Source organism: Leptodactylus fuscus, chromosome 1 (assembly GCF_031893055.1).
Source record: "Leptodactylus fuscus isolate aLepFus1 chromosome 1, aLepFus1.hap2, whole genome shotgun sequence".
Taxonomy (NCBI): Eukaryota; Metazoa; Chordata; class Amphibia; order Anura; family Leptodactylidae; genus Leptodactylus; species Leptodactylus fuscus.
The window spans coordinates 352,997,291-353,020,417 of record NC_134265.1 but is presented as its reverse complement, the minus strand read 5'-3'; the positions used below and the strand labels follow the sequence as shown (position 1 = coordinate 353,020,417).

The 23,127-nt window shown below is 47.6% G+C and overlaps 1 protein-coding gene across 2 annotated transcripts in view; it reads right to left on the bottom strand.

The window, feature by feature from the left end:
* The window catches only part of LOC142188244 (5-hydroxytryptamine receptor 7), a 34,899-nt gene extending 12,220 nt beyond the window's left edge, over window positions 1-22,679 (bottom strand). Inside the window, exons 1-2 of one of the 2 annotated variants that reach the window (XM_075261801.1) lie at window positions 22,342-22,679; window positions 19,761-20,323 (exon numbers count right to left, since the gene is read on the bottom strand). In XM_075261801.1, coding sequence (XP_075117902.1) covers window positions 19,761-20,266 — 506 coding nt within the window. In that variant the 5' untranslated portion in view covers window positions 20,267-20,323; window positions 22,342-22,679. Of the gene's footprint in view, window positions 1-19,760; window positions 20,324-22,090; window positions 22,232-22,341 lie in introns of those variants that run through there. The other variant, XM_075261802.1, reaches the window with a different exon arrangement.
* Between the last annotated feature and the right edge of the window lie 448 nt (window positions 22,680-23,127).

Sequence of the window (23,127 nt, the reverse complement as noted above, 5' to 3'; positions counted from 1 at the left end):
TATATTTAATGCTCATTTTACACTGATTTCCTCTTCATTATGCCCTGACTATGAGCTAGGAAATCCTTGTCCAGCTGTGCGTGTATAATGCCCCCCATCAGCCAGGGGGAGGGGGAGATCCAGAGCGCATCTGGCTGCAGGCCTCCTCTCTTCCCGGGGAGCTTGGAGACAAGCAGACATACTTGTTCCATTCATGGCCATCTGTAGAGTTTCAGCTTCAGTGCACAGAGTAAGAATTTACAAAAGTCACATATACGGTATTAATCCGGCATCCGATAATCTGAGATTGCATTATTATACCGGATTACAGAAGACCAAGCAGCCACAACCAATGGGGAAATTTAATGACATAATGGGAGGAGCAAGGTCACCAGCAGCACAGAGTATTTCAGCAAAATGTTGGAGAGTCAGCGCGTGACCCCAGGCAGTAAAGCCCATGGACCTCTTAAAGGGTTTTTTTCACTACCTCTACCAACACCAAATCATTGTACTGTATATTTAGGCGGCACTCCACTGATTCCAACACAGTTGGAATTTTTTCTCTAATCCCCACCATTCCTGAGCAATCAGTGCTGTTAGCTTCAGCACCCAATATGCTAATTAGGTTCTCTACAGTCGGGTAGGCGGTCCTAGATTGGAGCACATAATCTGAGAGCAAGCACCTGCAAGTAGAAAGCCTACTTATTACATTGGGTACGGAAACTAACAACCCTGATTGCTCAGGAATGGTGAGGACTAAAGAAAAAATTACAACTGTGCCAGAATCAGGGGCAGCAACTATTGAAGGATGAAAAGAGTTGCAGAAGGTGGCGGAAGGTCCCTTTTAATAAACTACACATTGGCTTCTGTTTTTTTTTTTTCCAGCACAAGTGTCCCTACTGTTGACAGGTCATTGCAGCACAGACCAATTCACTTCAATGTAGCTGCAATACCAGACATGGACAGGTGTGGGGCTGTTTCTGGAAGGAAGCTATTACCGGTACATATTCTTTCTGGTAGATTCAGACTCAGATATAGACAGGGTCACCAATTGAAGGTTTTCTACAGGAAGTGATCACAGGGAGTAAGAAGCGAGTACTATGTACTGTCCCACCATGTACTGCTCCGGACCACGCTCTATTACATTGCCCTGGGATATGCTGTCAGCAGTGCTCACTATACAGATGGCCGAATTATACGTTCCTACTTACAATGTACCCCTTAGGTCGACACGCTGGGACGTTGCATCCATATTTGCCAACATCTCCATTAGCAAAATCGGGATGTTTTTTATCAAGGCAATGCGTCACCAGAAAATGATCCACATTTCAAACCAATTTTTTTTAGTCTAATCATATGTTTTTAACAATTTTTTAAATTTTGTTCTACATTTTCCATAACAGCATCTATATAAAAAAATTTACAGTGTCCTGCAATTTTCACTCTGGCCACTAAGCCTAAAAATAGACTTAATTCTTTTGGCATTTTCTTTGCAGCAGTTACCTTATTTACAGCACAGACTGTATTACAATAGAAGATAACACCTCTATAGATAACACTACTACTGACAATAGATGATGTCATACCTTATCTCCTCCCCTCCCTGTCTACAAAATTTTCCTACAGATCTGAATGGGGGAGATTTATGGACACTGGCGTTATAATAACCCCATCATTAGTGGAGGGTGTGCCAAATACACCTCCTTATATATGAAGTGCACCTTCCACCAGGTCGTGCGCCTGGAAAGGAAAGTAATACGTTTGCTGCCTGGGGAAAAAGGGGTTACAGCACTGCACGTGGCATTGTAACCCCTTCTTCCCCAAAGCTGGCATAAATTTGCTGCATCATTGATGCCAGATTTTTGGCCTAAATAATAATGAAAATCTATATACCCTCGTCACGCCCCTTTTGAGAAAGCAGTTTGGTTGGCGCAAAAAAAACTTTTTGTGAAACAAAAACAATTTGTGTCAAAAAATCACAAATTTTTATGATGATATTATGGCAATATAATCATAATACATCTGCGCCAATGAGTCGGTTCCAGACTACTGTTACCTATGGCCATGACTATGCTGTAAAGCATATCCCTAAATGCTGTTAACAGGGCTCTGGCAAGATGGCCGCCACCATGATCATGTACAGAAAATAGAATAGAAAAATGTAAAATCATAAAATAACAGAAAATAATAAAGTAATAGACTTCACAGGTTTTAATAAATTAAAAATAAATTAAAATTCTTGCCCCTGCCACGTTCAGAAAATGGGTTGGACCAGCCACTTTTGGGTAGAGTTTTTTAAGTCATGATCTTTATCGGTTTGGGATATGACCAAATTTGCCAGAATTGTTTCTCCGAATTTCTAATTCTTTGACCCTTAGAGCCGCTCACACGTAGAAATTTTATGCTGGTTTGGGGGAGGAGTCAAAAACGGAGTCGGAAAGCATGAAAATGGCGGCCAGAAGATGAACGGCTCCTTAAAATAGTGTTATGTGCAGGAGTTTAGCTATAGGAGGTGCAGCGGTAGCAACCACTGGGGGCCCAATGGCTTCTCTATAACCTACAAAGACCCCAATATTATAGATGACACATGATAAGTGGGGGCTCCGTTGGGGCCTAGGAGTTTCAAGTTATGCCCCTGACTTACATGCTACCGTATATACTAATTCCTTGAGCTACCGCCATATTGTCTAGGTAAAACAAATGCAAATCAAGTCTGCACAGCCCAGTGTGGTAAAATGGTGGTCACCCAGCTGGAAGACACATGGTTGCCAGACAACCCAAAGCAGAAATGTAAGGTTATCCTGCCAACGTAGGCCTTACCTTCCCGGCCCGGCTACGAGGCGGCTGCCCATGGGTTCGGCCTTGATTTTAGCCTTAATCTTGAATTATCTCTTTACGTCAGCCTGATCTCTAATTTCGGAAGAGGCTTTATTTTCGGAGACGGGGCTTTACTATTTAGCAGCAAATTTATTGGATTATTCTATTAGATCCGATTCACAGGGATCAGATTGTGCCAGCTAAGAGAGGCGGTGCAGTGACTGTTCACCACCAGGGGGGGTACTAAAGCAATGTACAACACCTGCAGAAAGTATTTACTCCCCCTCCAAGTTCAGGATAAGGCCGACTGCAGACGACCATGCTATGGATCAGTGTGCGGTCTGTGTATTTCACGGACAGCACACTGGCCCATTTCTTTCTATGGGCCCATACACACGCCCATGATTTTCACGGTTCCAAGTGTGAGCCAACAGTCCGGGCCACATCAGATAGTATAAATCCTATTTCTGACTTATTTTGTGGGAGCATTTTCTTTAAAAAGAGGTACAATGGGTCCGTAATCAAGGGGCACAACATTGTTTCTGTAATCAGGGGGAACAGTTCAGGAGTCATCTTGATCCAGGGGGCACAGCATGAGATACGTGTTTATTCAGGAGGCATACTGGGGATATTGTTTTTAGAATCAGTGTCCACATTTGGGGCATCATTTTAATCAGGGGGTATAGTGAAGGCATTTTCTTAACTAAGAAGCACCGTGGGGGTATTTTCTTAATTCCAGATGTTTTATCCACCATAATCTGTCCCCATCAAGTCATTCCCTTTCCATTGGTGTCCTCAATAGTTGTAGTGAAGTTACGAGTTATGTCTGAAAACATGTATGAATTCCCGGGGATAGTCATAGTGGTCGGGGAGCAGCTTCAGACTCATGATGGAGATGTCAATCATGCCCAAGAGCTATGATCAGTTCCCGCCCACTTGACTACTTGATTTGCATAGGATTCTCTTTGCTTTCAATCACTTTGCTGTAACGGAAAGAATATAGAGGTGCCCCAATAACTTCATACTGCACATGATGGGCCCAGTTTGTGACCTGACCCTTACCTGGCACAGTGGGGGCAATTTCTTAAATCGGGCACAATTTAGGCATTATTTTCAGTAGGCAAATTAAAGACATTTTTTTTACCTATTTACCCCTATGGGGGCTTCCGATCCATTCAGAACCTGTTCTGTTTTCATTGCATCAGAACGAACCATTGGACGGCAGACACGGAGTCTAAAACTGCACCAGATTTATCACAGTGTGATGCTGTTTGATTAATCTGTTGTATTCTTAGGTTCTGTTCATACAGAGTTTTTTGGCAGCGGATTTTGACGCCTCAAAATCCGCTGCCAAAAACGGCTCACATTCACTTCAATGGGAGCCGCTCGCTTCTTTTTTCCACTAGCTAGTAGTAGAAAACAGAAGCAAGCTGCCCTATCTTACCGCGGATTCTGCCGCTGACTCAACCGCGGCGTCTGCGGTGTGAGACTCCCTCACGATTAAGTCCATTCATTCGGGCCTAATCTAGATTGGAATGCCGCAACGGGATGGCGGTGCACTGCAGGCTTACTCACTTTCACACTACTACTTGCCTTTCAAGTAGATCAATAAATGATGTGCACCTCAAAACGGTACAAATTACAGCTTATCTCACACAAAACAAGCCCCACACGGCTAAGGCAAAGGAAACATTAAAAAAGAAAAAAAACTTCCAATTGGAATTGAATAAAGACAAACAATGCTGCAACCTTAAGATCTAATATAGCCCAGGCCTTAAGTGTAACTGTCTTGTTTTTTTACAATGGATGTGAGGACCGCAGCGAGGAATGATGATCAGTGTATGGCGGTTGTGGGATCACACACAGTCACAAAGCCTCCATCTCCGTTAGTAATGGCGGCCTTCTAGGCTGCTCTCGGCCGGCCTTACACCGCCTCAGGCTCTCTCCTTAATCTCCTGACAATCCTCTTGTAGTAGTGTCATGTGTGCGCTCTCTCCATTCACTTCTCAGGATTAGAGGCAGCTCCAGCACTGCTACATGGGGAGACTGCAGGCGCTCTAATGGTCTCTGCCTCTCTGGGCAGCTCTCTCTCTCTCTTCCATCTCTCTCCACAATCTCCCTCTCACACTTGGTGACTCTTCCTTTCTATTCCTTACGTCTGTCTCTCTCCGCATCACTTGCTTTCTTCTTCTATCCCTGTCTCTCTCCTCTCTGTCTCCTGCTCTGTCTCTCCCTCTCTCTTTTTTGTAACCTTCCCTCTCGCTTTCTCTTCTCCTTTTTTCCTTCTCTCTCACTCTTTTATCTTTCTCTCCCGACTCCCTCTGTCTCTCACAATCTCTGATCACATCTTTCTATCTTCCTCTGACTCTTCTTATCTCTCTAATCTTCTCTCTTTCCCTCTCTCTCTCTCTCTGTTCCTCTCTTTCCCTCTCTCGGGGCTTCTTCCGCACTTCTCCCTTCTTTCCTCTCTCTGTCCATCTCTCTTTACCATTGACAGTCTCTGCCTCTCTCTCCTCCTCTTTCTATATCTCTCTCTACTTGCCCCACTTCTTCTCTCTAAGCCTCTCTCTTCTGCCTCTCTCTAGCTGTCTCTTCTAATCCCCTCTCTAGAGATCCCTCTCCCCTATATATCGCTGTCTCCTCTTCTTCTCTCTAACATGTTACTTCTCGTTTCTAGACTATTAATGTCATATCCACTGGCACACGTCATACATATATACACGTAGTCACACGTACTGTATATACATACACACATATTCATAGTGTACACACATAGACGCACAGATATTTATATACACACATATTCATGCACTCATTACATACACACAGAGAAACATAAATATATACAGGCATATTCATACACACACATATACACAGATACATATATATACACATATTTATGCACGTACATACATACACATATACACAATTATATATACACACATTCATACACATTTATGTATACACATATTGACACACATACAAACACACAACATTTATATCTACATATTCATACACACATACATACACCGATACACTGTTATATATACACATATTCATATACATACCTACAGATACACATTTATATCTACATATTTTCATACACACACATACATACACAGATACAGTTATATATACACATACATTAATATATATACATATTCATACACATATACAGTGCCTACAAGTAGTATTCAACCCCCTGCAGATTTCGCAGGTTTGATAAGATGCAAATAAGTTAGAGCCTTCAAACTTCAAACAAGAGCAGGATTTAGTAACAGATGCATAAATCTTACAAACCAAAAAGTTATGTTGCTCAGTTAAATTTTAATAAATTTTAAACATAAAAGTGTGGGTCAATTATTATTCAACCCCTAGGTTTAATATTTTGTGGAATAACCCTTGTTTGCAATTCCAGCTAATAATCGTCTTTTATAAGACCTGATCAGGCCGGCACAGGTCTCTGGAGTTATCTTGGCCCACTCCTCCATGCAGATCTTCTCCAAGTTATCTAGGTTCTTTGGGTGTCTCATGTGGACTTTAATCTTGAGCTCCTTCCACAAGTTTTCAATTGGGTTAAGGTCAGGAGACTGACTAGGCCACTGCAACACCTTGATTTTTTCCCTCTTGAACCAGGCCTTGGTTTTCTTGGCTCTGTGCTTTGGGTCATTGTCTTGTTGGAAGATGAAATGACGACCCATCTTAAGATCCTTGATGGAGGAGCGGAGGTTCTTGGCCAAAATCTCCAGGTAGGCCGTGCTATCCATCTTCCCATTGATGCGGACCAGATGGCCAGGCCCCTTGACTGAGAAGAAGCCCCACAGCATGATGCTGCCACCACCATGCTTGACTGTAGGGATGGTATTCTTGGGGTCGTATGCAGTGCCATCCAGTCTCCAAACGCCACATGTGTGGTTGGCACTAAAGATCTCGATCTTGGTCTCATCAGACCAGAGAACCTTGAACCAGTCTGTCTCAGAGTCCTCCAAGTGATCATGAGCAAACTGTAGACGAGCCTTGACATGACGCTTTGAAAGTAAAGGTACCTTACGGGCTCGTCTGGAACGGAGACCATTGCGGTGGAGTACGTTACTTATGGTATTGACTGAAACCAATGTCCCCACTGCCATGAGATCTTCCCGGAGCTCCTTCCTTGTTGTCCTTGGGTTAGCCTTGACTCTTCGGACAAACCTGGCCTCGGCATGGGAGGAAACTTTCAAAGGCTGTCCAGGCCGTGGAAGGCTAACAGTAGTTCCATAAGCCTGCCACTTCCGGATGATGCTCCCAACAGTGGAGACAGGTAGGCCCAACTCCTTGGAAAGGGTTTTGTACCCCTTGCCAGCCTTGTGACCCTCCACGATCTTGTCTCTGATGGCCTTGGAATGCTCCTTTGTCTTTCCCATGTTGACCATGTATGAGTGCTGCTCACAAGTTTGGGGAGGGTCTTAAATAGTCAGAAAAGGCTGGAAAAAGAGATAATTAATCCAAACATGTGAAGCTCATTGTTCTTTGTGCCTGAACTACTTCTTAATACTTTAGGGGAACCAAACAGAATTCTGGTGGTTTGAGGGGTTGAATAATAAATGACCCTCTGAATAAACCTTTCACAATTTTTAAAAAAAATTAAACAAAGAAATAACATTCTTTTTTGCTGCAGAGCATTTCACACTTCCAGGCTGATCTACAGTCCAAATGTCACAATGCCAAGTTACTTCCGAATGTGTAAACCTGCTAAATCTGCAGGGGGTTGAATACTACTTGTAGGCACTGTACATACACAGATACACAGTTATATATGCACAGAGGTACCTCTCACACAAAATAGAGCAACTAGAGGACTCCCTCCAGGACAGCTCATTCTGGGAGACCTGGCACCACATGGGCACAAAGCCCAAGAAAAACTCCCTCCACATCCAAAATGGCAATATCTGGCTCAACTACTTCAGAGGTCTCTACAAAAACATCCCTGAAGAAGATCTAACCCCAGAACAGTAACAGATAATCACCAAACTGAGGGACATGGAGAAAGTCATCAAAGACTTCCAGAACCCTCTGGACTCGCCAATCACCATAAAAGATATACAGGAAAGAATTGCCCTGCTGAAAGGCAAAAAGGCTAGTGGCCCTGACGGCATCCTACCAGAGATGATCAAATACAGCCCTCCAGCAATACACGCGGCACTGGCAAAGCTATTCACCCTTGTGCTCAATGCTGGACACTTCCCCGAAGACTGGAACAAAGGCCTCATAACCCCCATCTACAAGAATGGGGACCAATATGACCCCAACAACTACAGGGGGATCTGCGTCAGCAGCACGCTGGGGAAACTGTTCAACAGCATCATCAATAACAGAATCCTCACCTTCCTCACACAACACGGGGTCCTCAGCAAGAGCCAAGCAGGGTTCATGCCAAACCACTGCACCACAGACCATATCTACACCCTGCACAGCCTCATCAAGACCCACATCCACAACACCAGAAGAGGCAAGATATTCGCCTGCTTCGTAGACTTTAAGAAGGCGTTCGACTCAGTATGGCACCCAGGCCTGCTCCTAAAACTCCTAGAGAGTGGAATAGGAGGAAGAACGTACGACGTCATCAAGAGCTCCTACACCGGAAACCAGTGCAGTGTGAAGGTGAATGGGAAAAGGACAGCATACTTCCAACAGGCCGAGGGGTCAGACAAGGCTGTAGCCTGAGCCCAACGCTCTTCAACATCTATATCAATGAACTGGCTACAGCCCTGGAGGCCTCACCAACCCCAGGCCTCACCCTGAACAATTGTAAGGTGAAGTTCCTGCTATACGCCGATGACCTCCTACTCCTGTCCCCCACTGAGAAAGGCTTCCAAGACAGCCTGTCAGTGCTGGAAAAATTCAGCACCACATGGGCCCTACCCATCAACCAGAAGAAGACCAAAGTCATGGTATTTCAGAAGAAGGGCCACAATAAAGCCTCCACCACCCCACAATTCACACTGAACGGCTCCACACTGGAGAAAACCAACAGCTACACCTACCTGGGGCTGGAGCTCAGCCAATCAGGAAGCTTCAAAGCAGCAATAGAAACCCTGAAAGCAAAAGCCTGCAGAACCTTCTACGCCATCAGAAGACAACTGTACCACCTCAAACCACCGGTGAGGGTCTGGCTGAAGATATTTGACGCAGTCATCTCCCCGATCCTTCTCTATGGCAGTGAGGTTTGGGGCCCAGCCACCTACCCAGACCAGTCAAAGTGGGATTCCAGCCCAACAGAGACCTTCCACCTGGAGTTCTGCAAATACCTGCTCCATGTCCATTGCAACACCACCAACATGGCCTGCAGGGCTGAGCTAGGCAGACTCCCCCTATGGCTCACCATGCAGAAGAGGGCGCTATCATTCTGGACTCACATACAGGACAGCAGTCCTGGCTCTTACCACCACCAAGCCTGGCTGAGCCACAGAGCCCAGAGAAAAACTGATTTGATTAGCACACATTCATAAACATACATACACAGACACACATTTATATACACATATTTATGCACATACATACATACATACACATTTATATATACACAAACATATACACATTTTCATACACACACATACACGCATACATACACACGCATACATACATACACATACATACACACATACACATACATACACATACATTCACACACATACATACACACATATAAATACACATACATACACACACATACATACATACATACACACACATACATACATACACATACATACATATACACACACATACATACAGATACATACACACACATTCATACACACATACATATACACACACATACACATACATGCACACATACATATACACACATATAAATACACATACACATATACATACATACACATACATACACACATACATATACACACATACACACACATACATACAGATACATACACACACACACATAGACACATACATACACACATACACATACACACATACATACACACACATACACACATACATAAACACATACATACACATACATAAACACATACACACATACACACACATACATAAACACATACATACACATACACACATACACACATACATACATGCACACACATCTTTAGAACATTCTTTTCAGCTATTTGCAGACATATTTTCTGTACTATCTTAAGCCTTCAGGAAGCTGCAGATAACAGATATCATCTTTTTGCTGTTATTACGTGTGTGTATACTAAGTGTGTCCTGCTGTAAATGGGCCACGCCGCTTATAAGCCCCCTTTATATTAAGCCACACAATCCATTAGCACCACTGAGCCTGCTTGTTGATGGTTTCCAGATGGCAGAAGATTTTTTTTTCCACACTCACAGGATAAATTTGAACAAGTGAAGCCATAAGCAGAAGATGTACTAGAGACATGACGGATTGTACCGGTATATAGCCGATGTTAGTTATGGGCGGAGCCTCACGGTTTACCTACACATCATGCAAAGTATCTCTAGCAGACAAATAGACACATTAGAGTTCTAGCTCACTATCATTGCCCTGCCCAGTGTATACACATACAGGGGAACACGGAATCTTCTATATACTGCTGGTTACATTTATAGTCTTTTTGCCTCTGGGACTAGATTATGCAAAGAAGATCTGGACTGATGCATTATGGGTATGGCATTTCTTACAGAGGGCAAAAAAGGTCTCATATATTGCAAAAATATCCCTCATGCATATGCAGTGAGATGGTTCTGGGCTATATCCTAGTGCAGTGCACAACAGTCATCTGCTAACCAGGCTGAAGTGGCTGATAACAGGGAACAATAGAGGACTCTGCACCAGCGTGAAGGCGCCATCATCATCTCCAGCAAGAGCATATGACAAACCCCCCACCATGAGGGGGAGCCCCAGTCTGGCTGTCACTATGGGACCCCCAACTATATATATATATATATATATATATATATATATATATATATATATATATATATATATATATAGTGGCCCTACTGACACCTATTGTAAAAAGTTGCTGTGAAAGAGGCAATAGTAACGTAGAAACTAGAAGCAAGACCTACGTCAAAGCTAGCCCTTTAGGTGGCGCTCTACATCTCATAGAAGACATATAGCGATAATAATAAAGAGAGAAATAAGTGGGCGCTCTCACCCCTCACTCCTTTATTCCATGTTAGAGTAAAAGCAATGAACGGGGGAGAAACTACACAAATAGGCCAAGCAACGAACGCTTCGTGCTGTGTTCTGCAAGCCTTGTGTGTGCTTTCTCTCTATATGTATATGTATAGTCATATGAAAAATAATAAGATAAAATAATAATATCATAAAAACAATTATATATAATAATAATAATTATAAGCACAAAGATGAATATAATAATATTACAATGTAACAGATTTTCCACAGACAAGTTAGAATCAAACATATCAATGAGCGACGTCCTGGATGTACAGAAGCAGTGTAATAGTGTCACAGATCAGAGACACCGGAACATGGCATATTACATAGAAGATTCTGCTGAACAATTCTTATCATCCATATCTATCTACCTCATATCTATCTATCTATCTATCTATCTATCTATCTTCTATCTATCTGTGTCCTATATCTACAGTCCTATGAAAAAGTTTGGGCACCCCTATTAATCTTAATCATTTTTAGTTCTAAATATTTTGGTATTTGCAGCAGCCATTTCAGTTTGATATATCTAATAACTGATGGACACAGTAATATTTCAGGATTGAAATGAGGTTTATTGTACTAACAGAAAATGCGCAATATGCATTAAACCAAAATTTGACCGGTGCAAAAGTATGGGCACCTCAACAGAAAAGTGACATTAATATTTAGTAGATCCTCCTTTTGCAAAGATAACAGTCTCTAGTCGCTTCCTGTAGCTTTTAATCAGTTCCTGGATCCTGGATAAAGGTATTTTGGACAAACAATTCAAGTTCAGTTAAGTTAGATGGTCGCCGAGCATGGACAGCCCGCTTCCAATCATCCCACAGATGTTCAATGATATTCAGGTCTGGGGACTGGGATGGCCATTCCAGAACATTGTAATTGTTCCTCTGCATGAATGCCTGAGGATTTGGAGCGGTGTTTTGGATCATTGTCTTGCTGAAATATCCATCCCCGGCGTAACTTCAACTTCGTCACTGATTCTTGAACATTATTCTCAAGAATCTGCTGATACTGAGTGGAATCCATGCGACTCTCAACTTTAACAAGATTCCCGGTGCCGGCATTGGCCACACAGCCCCAAAGCATGATGGAACCTCCACCAAATTTTACAGTGGGTAGCATGTGTTTTTCTTGGAATGCTGTTTCTTTTTGGACGCCATGCATAACGCCTTTTTTTTATAACCAAACAACTCAATCTTTGTTTCCAAAATGAAGCTGCCTTGTCCAAATGTGCTTTTTCATACCTCAGGCAACTCTATTTGTGGCGTACGTGCAGAAACGGCTTCTTTCTCATCACTCTCCCATACAGCTTCTATTTGTGCAAAGTGCGCTGTATAGTTGACCGATGCACAGTGACACCATCTGCAGCAAGATGATGCTGCAGCTCTTTGGAGGTGGTCTGTGGATTGTCCTTGACTGTTCTCACCATTCTTCTTCTCTGCCTTTCTGATATTTTTCTTGGCCTGCCACTTCTGGGCTTAACAAGAACTGTCCCTGTGCTCTTCCATTTCCTTACTATGTTCCTCACAGTGGAAACTGACAGGTTAAATCTCTGAGACAACTTTTTGTATCCTTCCCCTGAACAACTATGTTGAACAATCTTTGTTTTCAGATCATTTGAGAGCGGGCTGTCCATGCTCGGCGACCATCAAACTTAACTGAACTTGAATTGTTTTGTAGAAAGAAATGGTCCAAAATACCTTCATCCAGGATCCAGGAACTGATTAAAAGCTACAGGAAGCGACTAGAGGCTGTTATCTTTGCAAAAGGAGGATCTACTAAATATTAATGTCACTTTTCTGTTGAGGTGCCCATATTTTTGCACCGGTCAAATTTTGGTTTAATGCATATTGCACATTTTCTGTTAGTACAATAAACCTCATTTCAATCCTGAAATATTACTGTGTCCATCAGTTATTAGATATATCAAACTGAAATAGCTGTTGCAAACACCAAAATATTTAGAACTAAAAATGATTAAGATTAATAGGGGTGCCCAAACTTTTTCATAGGACTGTATCTATCTATCTCCTATCTATCTATCTATCTATCTATCTATCTATCTATCTATCTATCTATCTATCTATCTATACCCAGACCCCCGCCTCCTGGGCACTCATCCCCTAGCACCCCAGACCCCCGCCTCCTGGGCACTCATCCCCTAGCACCCCAGACCCCCGCCTCCTGGGCACTCATCCTCTAGCACCCCAGACCCCCGCCTCCTGGGCACTCATCCTCTAGCACCCCAGACAACCGCCTCCTGGGCACTCATCCTCTAGCACCCCAGACCCCCGCCTCCTGGGCACTCATCCTCTAGCACCCCAGACCACCACCTCCAAGGCACTCATCCTCTGACACCCCAGACCCCATCACCTGGGGCACTCAGCCTCTAGTACCACAGACCCCCATCTCCTGGGCACTAAGCCTCTTACACCCCAAACCCCCACCTCCCTAGTACTCAGCCTCTGACTCCCCAGACCCCACCTCCCTGGCATTCAGCCTTTGACACCTCAGACCCCCACCACTCTGGTACTCAGCCTCTGGTACCCCAGATCCTCACTTTCCTAGCATTCAGTCTCTAGCACCCCAGAACCTCATCCCCCTTGTACTCAGTCTCTGGCATTCCAGACCCTCACCTCTCTGGTACTCAGCCTTTGACACCCCAGATCCCCACCTTCCTAGTACTCAGCCTCTGACACCCCAGATCCCCACCTCCCTAGTACTCAGCCTCTGACACCCCAGACCCCCACCTCCCTAGTACTTAGCCTCTGACACCCCAGATCCCCACCTCCCTAGTACTCAGCCTCTGACACCCCAGATCCCCACCTTCCTAGTACTCAGCCTCTGGTACCCCAGATCCCCACCTTCCTAATACTCAGCCTTTGACACCCCAGATTCCCACCTTCCTAGTACTCAGCCTCTGACACCCCAGATCCCCACCTTCCTACTACTCAGCCTCTGACACCCCAGATCCCCACGTCCCTAGTACTCAGCCTCTGACACCCCAGACCCCCACCTCCCTAGTACTTAGCCTCTGACACCCCAGATCCCCACCTCCCTAGTACTCAGCCTCTGACACCCCAGATCCCCACCTCCCTAGTACTCAGCCTCTGACACCCCAGATCCCCACCTTCCTACTACTCAGCCTCTGACACCCCAGATCCCCACCTTCCTACTACTCAGCCTCTGACACCCCAGATCCCCACCTTTCTAGTACTCAGCCTCTGGTACCCCAGATACCCACCTCCCTAGTACTCAGCCTCTGACACCCCAGATCCCCACCTTCCTAGTACTCAGCCTCTGGTACCCCAGATACCCACCTCCCTAGTACTCAGCCTTTGACACCCCAGATTCCCACCTTCCTAGTACTCAGCCTCTGACACCCCAGATCCCCACCTTCCTACTACTCAGCCTCTGACACCCCAGATCCCCACCTTCCTACTACTCAGCCTCTGACACCCCAGATCCCCACCTCCCTAGTACTCAGCCTCTGACACCCCAGATCCCCACCTTCCTAGTACTCAGCCTCTGACACCCCAGATCCCCACCTTCCTACTACTCAGCCTCTGACACCCCAGATCCCCACCTTTCTAGTACTCAGCCTCTGGTACCCCAGATACCCACCTCCCTAGTACTCAGCCTCTGACACCCCAGATCCCCACCTTCCTAGTACTCAGCCTCTGGTACCCCAGATACTCACCTCCCTAGTACTCAGCCTCTGACACCCCAGATCCCCACCTTCCTAGTACTCAGCCTCTGGCACCCCAGATCCCCACCTTCCTAATACTCAGCCTTTGACACCCCAGATTCCCACCTTCCTAGTACTCAGCCTCTGACACCCCAGATCCCCACCTTCCTACTACTCAGCCTCTGACACCCCAGATCCCCACCTCCCTAGTACTCAGCCTCTGACACCCCAGATCCCCACCTTCCTACTACTCAGCCTCTGACACCCCAGATCCCCACCTTTCTAGTACTCAGCCTCTGGTACCCCAGATACCCACCTCCCTAGTACTCAGCCTCTGACACCCCAGATCCCCACCTCCCTAGTACTCAGCCTCTGACACCCCAGATCCCCACCTTCCTAGTACTCAGCCTCTGGTACCCCAGATACCCACCTCCCTAGTACTCAGCCTTTGACACCCCAGATTCCCACCTTCCTAGTACTCAGCCTCTGACACCCCAGATCCCCACCTTCCTACTACTCAGCCTCTGACACCCCAGATCCCCACCTTCCTACTACTCAGCCTCTGACACCCCAGATCCCCACCTCCCTAGTACTCAGCCTCTGACACCCGAGATCCCCACCTTCCTAGTACTCAGCCTCTGACACCCCAGATCCCCACCTTCCTACTACTCAGCCTCTGACACCCCAGATCCCCACCTTTCTAGTACTCAGCCTCTGGTACCCCAGATACCCACCTCCCTAGTACTCAGCCTCTGACACCCCAGATCCCCACCTTCCTAGTACTCAGCCTCTGGTACCCCAGATACCCACCTCCCTAGTACTCAGCCTTTGACACCCCAGATTCCCACCTTCCTAGTACTCAGCCTCTGACACCCCAGATCCCCACCTTCCTACTACTCAGCCTCTGACACCCCAGATCCCCACCTCCCTAGTACTCAGCCTCTGACACCCCAGATCCCCACCTTCCTAGTACTCAGCCTCTGACACCCCAGATCCCCACCTTCCTACTACTCAGCCTCTGACACCCCAGATCCCCACCTTTCTAGTACTCAGCCTCTGGTACCCCAGATACCCACCTCCCTAGTACTCAGCCTCTGACACCCCAGATCCCCACCTTCCTAGTACTCAGCCTCTGGTACCCCAGATACTCACCTCCCTAGTACTCAGCCTCTGACACCCCAGATCCCCACCTTCCTAGTACTCAGCCTCTGGCACCCCAGATCCCCACCTTCCTAATACTCAGCCTTTGACACCCCAGATTCCCACCTTCCTAGTACTCAGCCTCTGACACCCCAGATCCCCACCTTCCTACTACTCAGCCTCTGACACCCCAGATCCCCACCTCCCTAGTACTCAGCCTCTGACACCCCAGATCCCCACCTTCCTACTACTCAGCCTCTGACACCCCAGATCCCCACCTTTCTAGTACTCAGCCTCTGGTACCCCAGATACCCACCTCCCTAGTACTCAGCCTCTGACACCCCAGATCCCCACCTTCCTAGTACTCAGCCTCTGACACCCCAGATCCCCACCTTCCTACTACTCAGCCTCTGACACCCCAGATCCCCACCTCCCTAGTACTCAGCCTCTGACACCCCAGATCCCCACCTTCCTACTACTCAGCCTCTGACACCCCAGATCCCCACCTTTCTAGTACTCAGCCTCTGGTACCCCAGATACCCACCTCCCTAGTACTCAGCCTCTGACACCCCAGATCCCCACCTCCCTAGTACTCAGCCTCTGACACCCCAGATCCCCACCTTCCTAGTACTCAGCCTCTGGTACCCCAGATACCCACCTCCCTAGTACTCAGCCTTTGACACCCCAGATTCCCACCTTCCTAGTACTCAGCCTCTGACACCCCAGATCCCCACCTTCCTACTACTCAGCCTCTGACACCCCAGATCCCCACCTTCCTACTACTCAGCCTCTGACACCCCAGATCCCCACCTCCCTAGTACTCAGCCTCTGACACCCGAGATCCCCACCTTCCTAGTACTCAGCCTCTGACACCCCAGATCCCCACCTTCCTACTACTCAGCCTCTGACACCCCAGATCCCCACCTTTCTAGTACTCAGCCTCTGGTACCCCAGATACCCACCTCCCTAGTACTCAGCCTCTGACACCCCAGATCCCCACCTTCCTAGTACTCAGCCTCTGGTACCCCAGATACCCACCTCCCTAGTACTCAGCCTTTGACACCCCAGATTCCCACCTTCCTAGTACTCAGCCTCTGACACCCCAGATCCCCACCTTCCTACTACTCAGCCTCTGACACCCCAGATCCCCACCTCCCTAGTACTCAGCCTCTGACACCCCAGATCCCCACCTTCCTAGTACTCAGCCTCTGACACCCCAGATCCCCACCTTCCTACTACTCAGCCTCTGACACCCCAGATCCCCACCTTTCTAGTACTCAGCCTCTGGTACCCCAGATACCCACCTCCCTAGTACTCAGCCTCTGACACCCCAGATCCCCACCTTCCTAGTACTCAGCCTCTGGTACCCCAGATACTCACCTCCCTAGTACTCAGCCTCTGACACCCCAGATCCCCACCTTCCTAGTACTCAGCCTCTGGCACCCCAGATCCCCACCTTCCTAATACTCAGCCTTTGACACCCCAGATTCCCACCTTCCTAGTACTCAGCCTCTGACACCCCAGATCCCCACCTTCCTACTACTCAGCCTCTGACACCCCAGATCCCCACCTCCCTAGTACTCAGCCTCTGACACCCCAGATCCCCACCTTCCTACTACTCAGCCTCTGACACCCCAGATCCCCACCTTTCTAGTACTCAGCCTCTGGTACCCCAGATACCCACCTCCCTAGTACTCAGCCTCTGACACCCCAGATCCCCACCTTCCTAGTACTCAGCCTCTGACACCCCAGATCCCCACCTTCCTAGTACTCAGCCTCTGACACCCCAGATCCCCACCTTCCTACTACTCAGCCTCTGACACCCCAGATCCCCACCTTTCTAGTACTCAGCCTCTGGTACCCCAGATACCCACCTCCCTAGTACTCAGCCTCTGACACCCCAGATCCCCACCTTCCTAGTACTCAGCCTCTGGTACCCCAGATACCCACCTCCCTAGTACTCAGCCTTTGACACCCCAGATTCCCACCTTCCTAGTACTCAGCCTCTGACACCCCAGATCCCCACCTTCCTACTACTCAGCCTCTGACACCCCAGATCCCCACCTCCCTAGTACTCAGCCTCTGACACCCCAGATCCCCACCTTCCTAGTACTCAGCCTCTGACACCCCAGATCCCCACCTTCCTACTACTCAGCCTCTGACACCCCAGATCCCCACCTTTCTAGTACTCAGCCTCTGGTACCCCAGATACCCACCTCCCTAGTACTCAGCCTCTGACACCCCAGATCCCCACCTTCCTAGTACTCAGCCTCTGGTACCCCAGATACTCACCTCCCTAGTACTCAGCCTCTGACACCCCAGATCCCCACCTTCCTAGTACTCAGCCTCTGGCACCCCAGATCCCCACCTTCCTAATACTCAGCCTTTGACACCCCAGATTCCCACCTTCCTAGTACTCAGCCTCTGACACCCCAGATCCCCACCTTCCTACTACTCAGCCTCTGACACCCCAGATCCCCACCTCCCTAGTACTCAGCCTCTGACACCCCAGATCCCCACCTTCCTACTACTCAGCCTCTGACACCCCAGATCCCCACCTTTCTAGTACTCAGCCTCTGGTACCCCAGATACCCACCTCCCTAGTACTCAGCCTCTGACACCCCAGATCCCCACCTTCCTAGTACTCAGCCTCTGACACCCCAGATCCCCACCTTCCTAGTACTCAGCCTCTGGTACCCCAGATACTCACCTCCCTAGTACTCAGCCTCTGACACCCCAGATCCCCACCTTCCTAGTACTCAGCCTCTGGTACCCCAGATACTCACCTCCCTAGTACTCAGCCTCTGACACCCCAGATCCCCACCTTCCTAGTACTCAGCCTCTGGCACCCCAGATCCCCACCTTCCTAATACTCAGCCTTTGACACCCCAGATTCCCACCTTCCTAGTACTCAGCCTCTGACACCCCAGATCCCCACCTTCCTACTACTCAGCCTCTGACACCCCAGATCCCCACCTCCCTAGTACTCAGCCTCTGACACCCCAGATCCCCACCTTCCTACTACTCAGCCTCTGACACCCCAGATCCCCACCTTTCTAGTACTCAGCCTCTGGTACCCCAGATACCCACCTCCCTAGTACTCAGCCTCTGACACCCCAGATCCCCACCTTCCTAGTACTCAGCCTCTGGCACCCCAGATCCCCACCTTCCTAGTACTCAGCCTTTGACACCTCAGACCCCCACCTCTCTGGTACTCAGCCTCTGGCACCCCAGACCCCCACCTTCCTAGTACCCAGCTTTTGACACCTCAGACCCCCACCTCTCTGGTACTCAGCCTCTGGTACCCCAGATACTCACCTCCCTAGTACTCAGCCTTTGACACCCCAGATTCCCACCTTCCTAGTACTCAGCCTCTGGCACCCCAGATCCCCACCTTCCTAGTACTCAGCCTTTGACACCTCAGACCCCCCACCTCTTTGTCACTTAGCCTAAAGCACCCAAGACTTCCACCTCTTTGGAACTCGACCTCTGGCATCCGAGACTACAACGTCACTCAGCCTTGAGAACCCCAGACCCCCACCTCTCTGGAACTCAGCCTCTGGCACCCCAAACCACAATCTTTCTTACAGTTGACCTCTGGCACCCCAGACCCCCACCTCTCTGGCATTCCACCTCTGGCATCACAGCTCCCACCTCTCTGCCACTCATGCTCTGGCACCCCAAATTCTCATCTCTCTGTCTCTCAACTTTAGGCACCCAGACTACCACCACTCAGCCCCTCAGTCTCTGGCACCCAGACTACCACTACTCAGCCCCTCAGTCTCTGGCACCCAGATTACCACCACTCAGCCCCTCAGTCTCTGGCACCCAGATTACCACCACTCTACCACTCATCCTTTGTTCCCTTGCACCCTCACCTTCTGACAATTGATCTCTGTTACCCCAGATTCCCACCACCCTGGTGCTCGGCCCCTGGCCCACCTGTCTTACCTGTCCACACTGATGACACATAGGGTCATAATGGAGGCCGTGCAGCACATGACATCCATGGCTATGAACACATTGCAGAAGACTTTGCCAAAGAGCCATTTTCCACCAACTAAGTCTGTGATGATAACAAAAGGCATCACAGCGATGGCCACCGAGAGGTCAGCGGCTGCCAAGGACACCACCAGGTAATTGGAGGGTTGTCTGAGCTTCTTCACTATACACACAGAGATGATGACCAGCCCATTTCCAGCTATGGTGAAGATGGTGATGATGGATAACACAACCCCAATAACAATCTTCTCAATGTCCCCATACAACAAGATCTCCTCTCCACAATCGGTGACGTTGGTGTGGTTGACAGTGGCCAAGTCTTGTTCAGTAGTAAGTAAAGGTCTGTCAGTCATGAATGCAGGTGGGAGAAGAATTTGTGGGGGACAGGGTGGCTGGGCGCTGGACGAAGAGAGATGGACGACTGTCAGTGGACTGGACTGGACCTGTATCAGCATCCCCCCTCCTTGATGTCCTCACAGATGCCAAAGTAGCCAAGATCCTGGGGTAGACTCCTGGAAGAGACAAGATCATTGGAGAACCAAGATACATATACACATCGAAGCCAGTGGTCTATACGCTTCATGGACATTATAATCATGGTTAACGTAACGTCCTGTATCCTGCTATCCTTTACTTCCCATATATAAAGCCTTCAGAGAACCGCATCTTCCTGAGGAGATTATTTCCACTCCAAGTGACTCCTTCAGAGTTCAGACCAGTCGGTTCCTTTGTCAACTCTGATTAAGCCAAACATGCGGCGTCTCCTTCCACCTGCGGCAGAGAGGTAGTGGCATCCCTGAAGATTCATGACATGTCCTACCTGTCCTACCACCAAGTCTGGAAAGATGCAAGCTCCTCGGCAGTTACACGTATGGCTCCGTGCACTGGACAGTCACAATACACTGCAAGTCTGTGCAGATATAATGCTGCTCAGCAGTTACGTGTATATCTCAGTGTATAAATAGGCACAATATGCTGCAATCCTGTGCTATCCTCTATGGACATACATAGCAAGCTCCTCAATAGTTACATGTATGGCTCCGTGCACTGGACAGTCACAATATACCGCAAGCCTGTGCAGATATAATGCTGCTCAGCAGTTACGTGTATATCTCAGTGTTATAAATAGGCACAATATGCTGCAATCCTGTGCTATCCTGTATGGTCATACATAGCAAGCTCCTCAATAGTTACATGTATGGCTCCGTGCACTGGACAGTCACAATATACTGTAATCCTGTGCTATCCTCTATGGACATACATAGCAAGCTCCTCAATAGTTACATGTATGGCTCCGTGCACTGGACAGTCACAATATACTGCAATCCTGTGCTATCCTCTATGGACATACTGTACATAGCAAGGTCCTGAATAGTTACATGCATGGGTCTGTGCACTGGACAATCACAATATACTGCAATCCTGTGCTATCCTCTATGGACATATATAGCAAGCTCCTCAATAGTTACATGCATGGGTCTGTGCACTGGACAATCACAATATACTGCAATCCTGTGCTATCCTCTATGGACATATATAGCAAACTCCTGAATAGTTACATGCATGGGTCTGTGCACTGGACAATCACAATATACTGCAATCCTGTGCTATCCTCTATGGACATATATAGCAAGCTCCTCAATAGTTACATGTATGGCTCCATGCACTGGACAATCACAATATACTGCAATCCTGTGCTATCCTCTATGGACATATATAGCAAACTCCTGAATAGTTACATGTATGGGTCTGTGCACTGGACAGTCACAATATACTGCAATCCTGTGCTATCCTGTAAGGCATGCAACAAAGTAGTAGCAGAGCTCCTAAAAAGTTATACATATCCCCCCTACTATGTACAGTCACAATATCCTACATTCCTATGCTATAGTGACATGTATCCCTCTATACTATGGACAGTGACAATATACTGCAATACTGTAAGTCATGCAACAAAGTATAGCTGTAGCAGAGCTCTTCATCAATCACACGTATCCCTCTGGCATATGGACAGTGACAATATACTGCAATCCAGTGCTATGCTTTACGTATAGATGTAGCAGAGCTGTCTCACGTATCCCTCCATACTATGTACAGTCACAATATACTGCAATCCAGTGCTTTGCTTTAAAGGCTCTCCAGCACTCACACATAAACCCTCTTTACTATGGACAATCACACTATCCTGCAATCCTGGGCTATCCTGTAAGACGTGCAAGAAAGTACAGATATAGCAGAGCTGACTTTGTCACCCCTAGGAGCTAATGCAGTGGATTTACCTGCAGTCCTACATAACACATTGCGATATCGCCCCGAGATGTGACATATTGCTATCCCCCTGTACTGTGCAGGGATCCAGCTCTTTAATAGTTAAAAGAGACATTTGCTGGTGCTGGCGTAGAAGGACGTGCAGGTCTAGCGCTAAATGAAGTGTAAAGTGCAAAGCTTGGCGAGTTCATGCCTATAGGTTATATAAGGGGGCGGTCATGCAGGATTAATTGCCGGATAACCCACATTCAGGCTATATTACCTGCTTGGTATAGGGTGCACTTTAAGACTCCTTCAGTCACAGTCATCTTCTTAATACCGGTCTTGGATCTTGAGGAATAAATCCAGTGCAGAAGTCACTTGTGTCCTAGGTGAGTGGTCTCATGGTGGTCCTGTAGTCACTGCTCCGCTATGCACAGTCCTCCATCCTCGCCTCTGCAGGATTCTTGTGTGCAGTCACTTCCCATCCAGTCATCCTGGCAGAGCCTGTCACACCGCAGCCGTCCCCAGCTCTAGTGCCTCGGAGGTAGCAGCCAGCCCCTGCCACTCAGGACTTGTCACAGTTGGGAGTCTGTTGATGTGAGAAGTGCCGCTCCTTGTGTAGCAGGAGTCTCTTTCTTGCTCTGATGACATCACAGGCTCCCAGCAATGAGCAGCGGCTTACAGGAGTTTATCTGATCTTAGTAGATCAGCAGTCCTGCCGTGTGATACGCTGCGAGATACGGACATGGAAAGCTGCCCCGACAGAATCTGCCCCCGTAAGCGTCCATTCTCACATGGCCGAAATCTTACGGATTGTACCTGTAAATTGGTGCAAGAAAAATCTGCGGTGGAAGATAAAAAATACAGAGGAGTGAACGGTTGGCAAATTTTAAAAAATCTCAAATTCTGCCGGACCTGACATTTTTTAGGCTCCTTATCCAGGAATCATTGTTACACTCTGGGGTCGCACAAAAGTCGCGTGACTAAAACCGATGTACGACCTGTCACGTGACTAAAACCGATGTACGACCTGTCACGTGACTAAAACCGATGTACGACCTGTCAC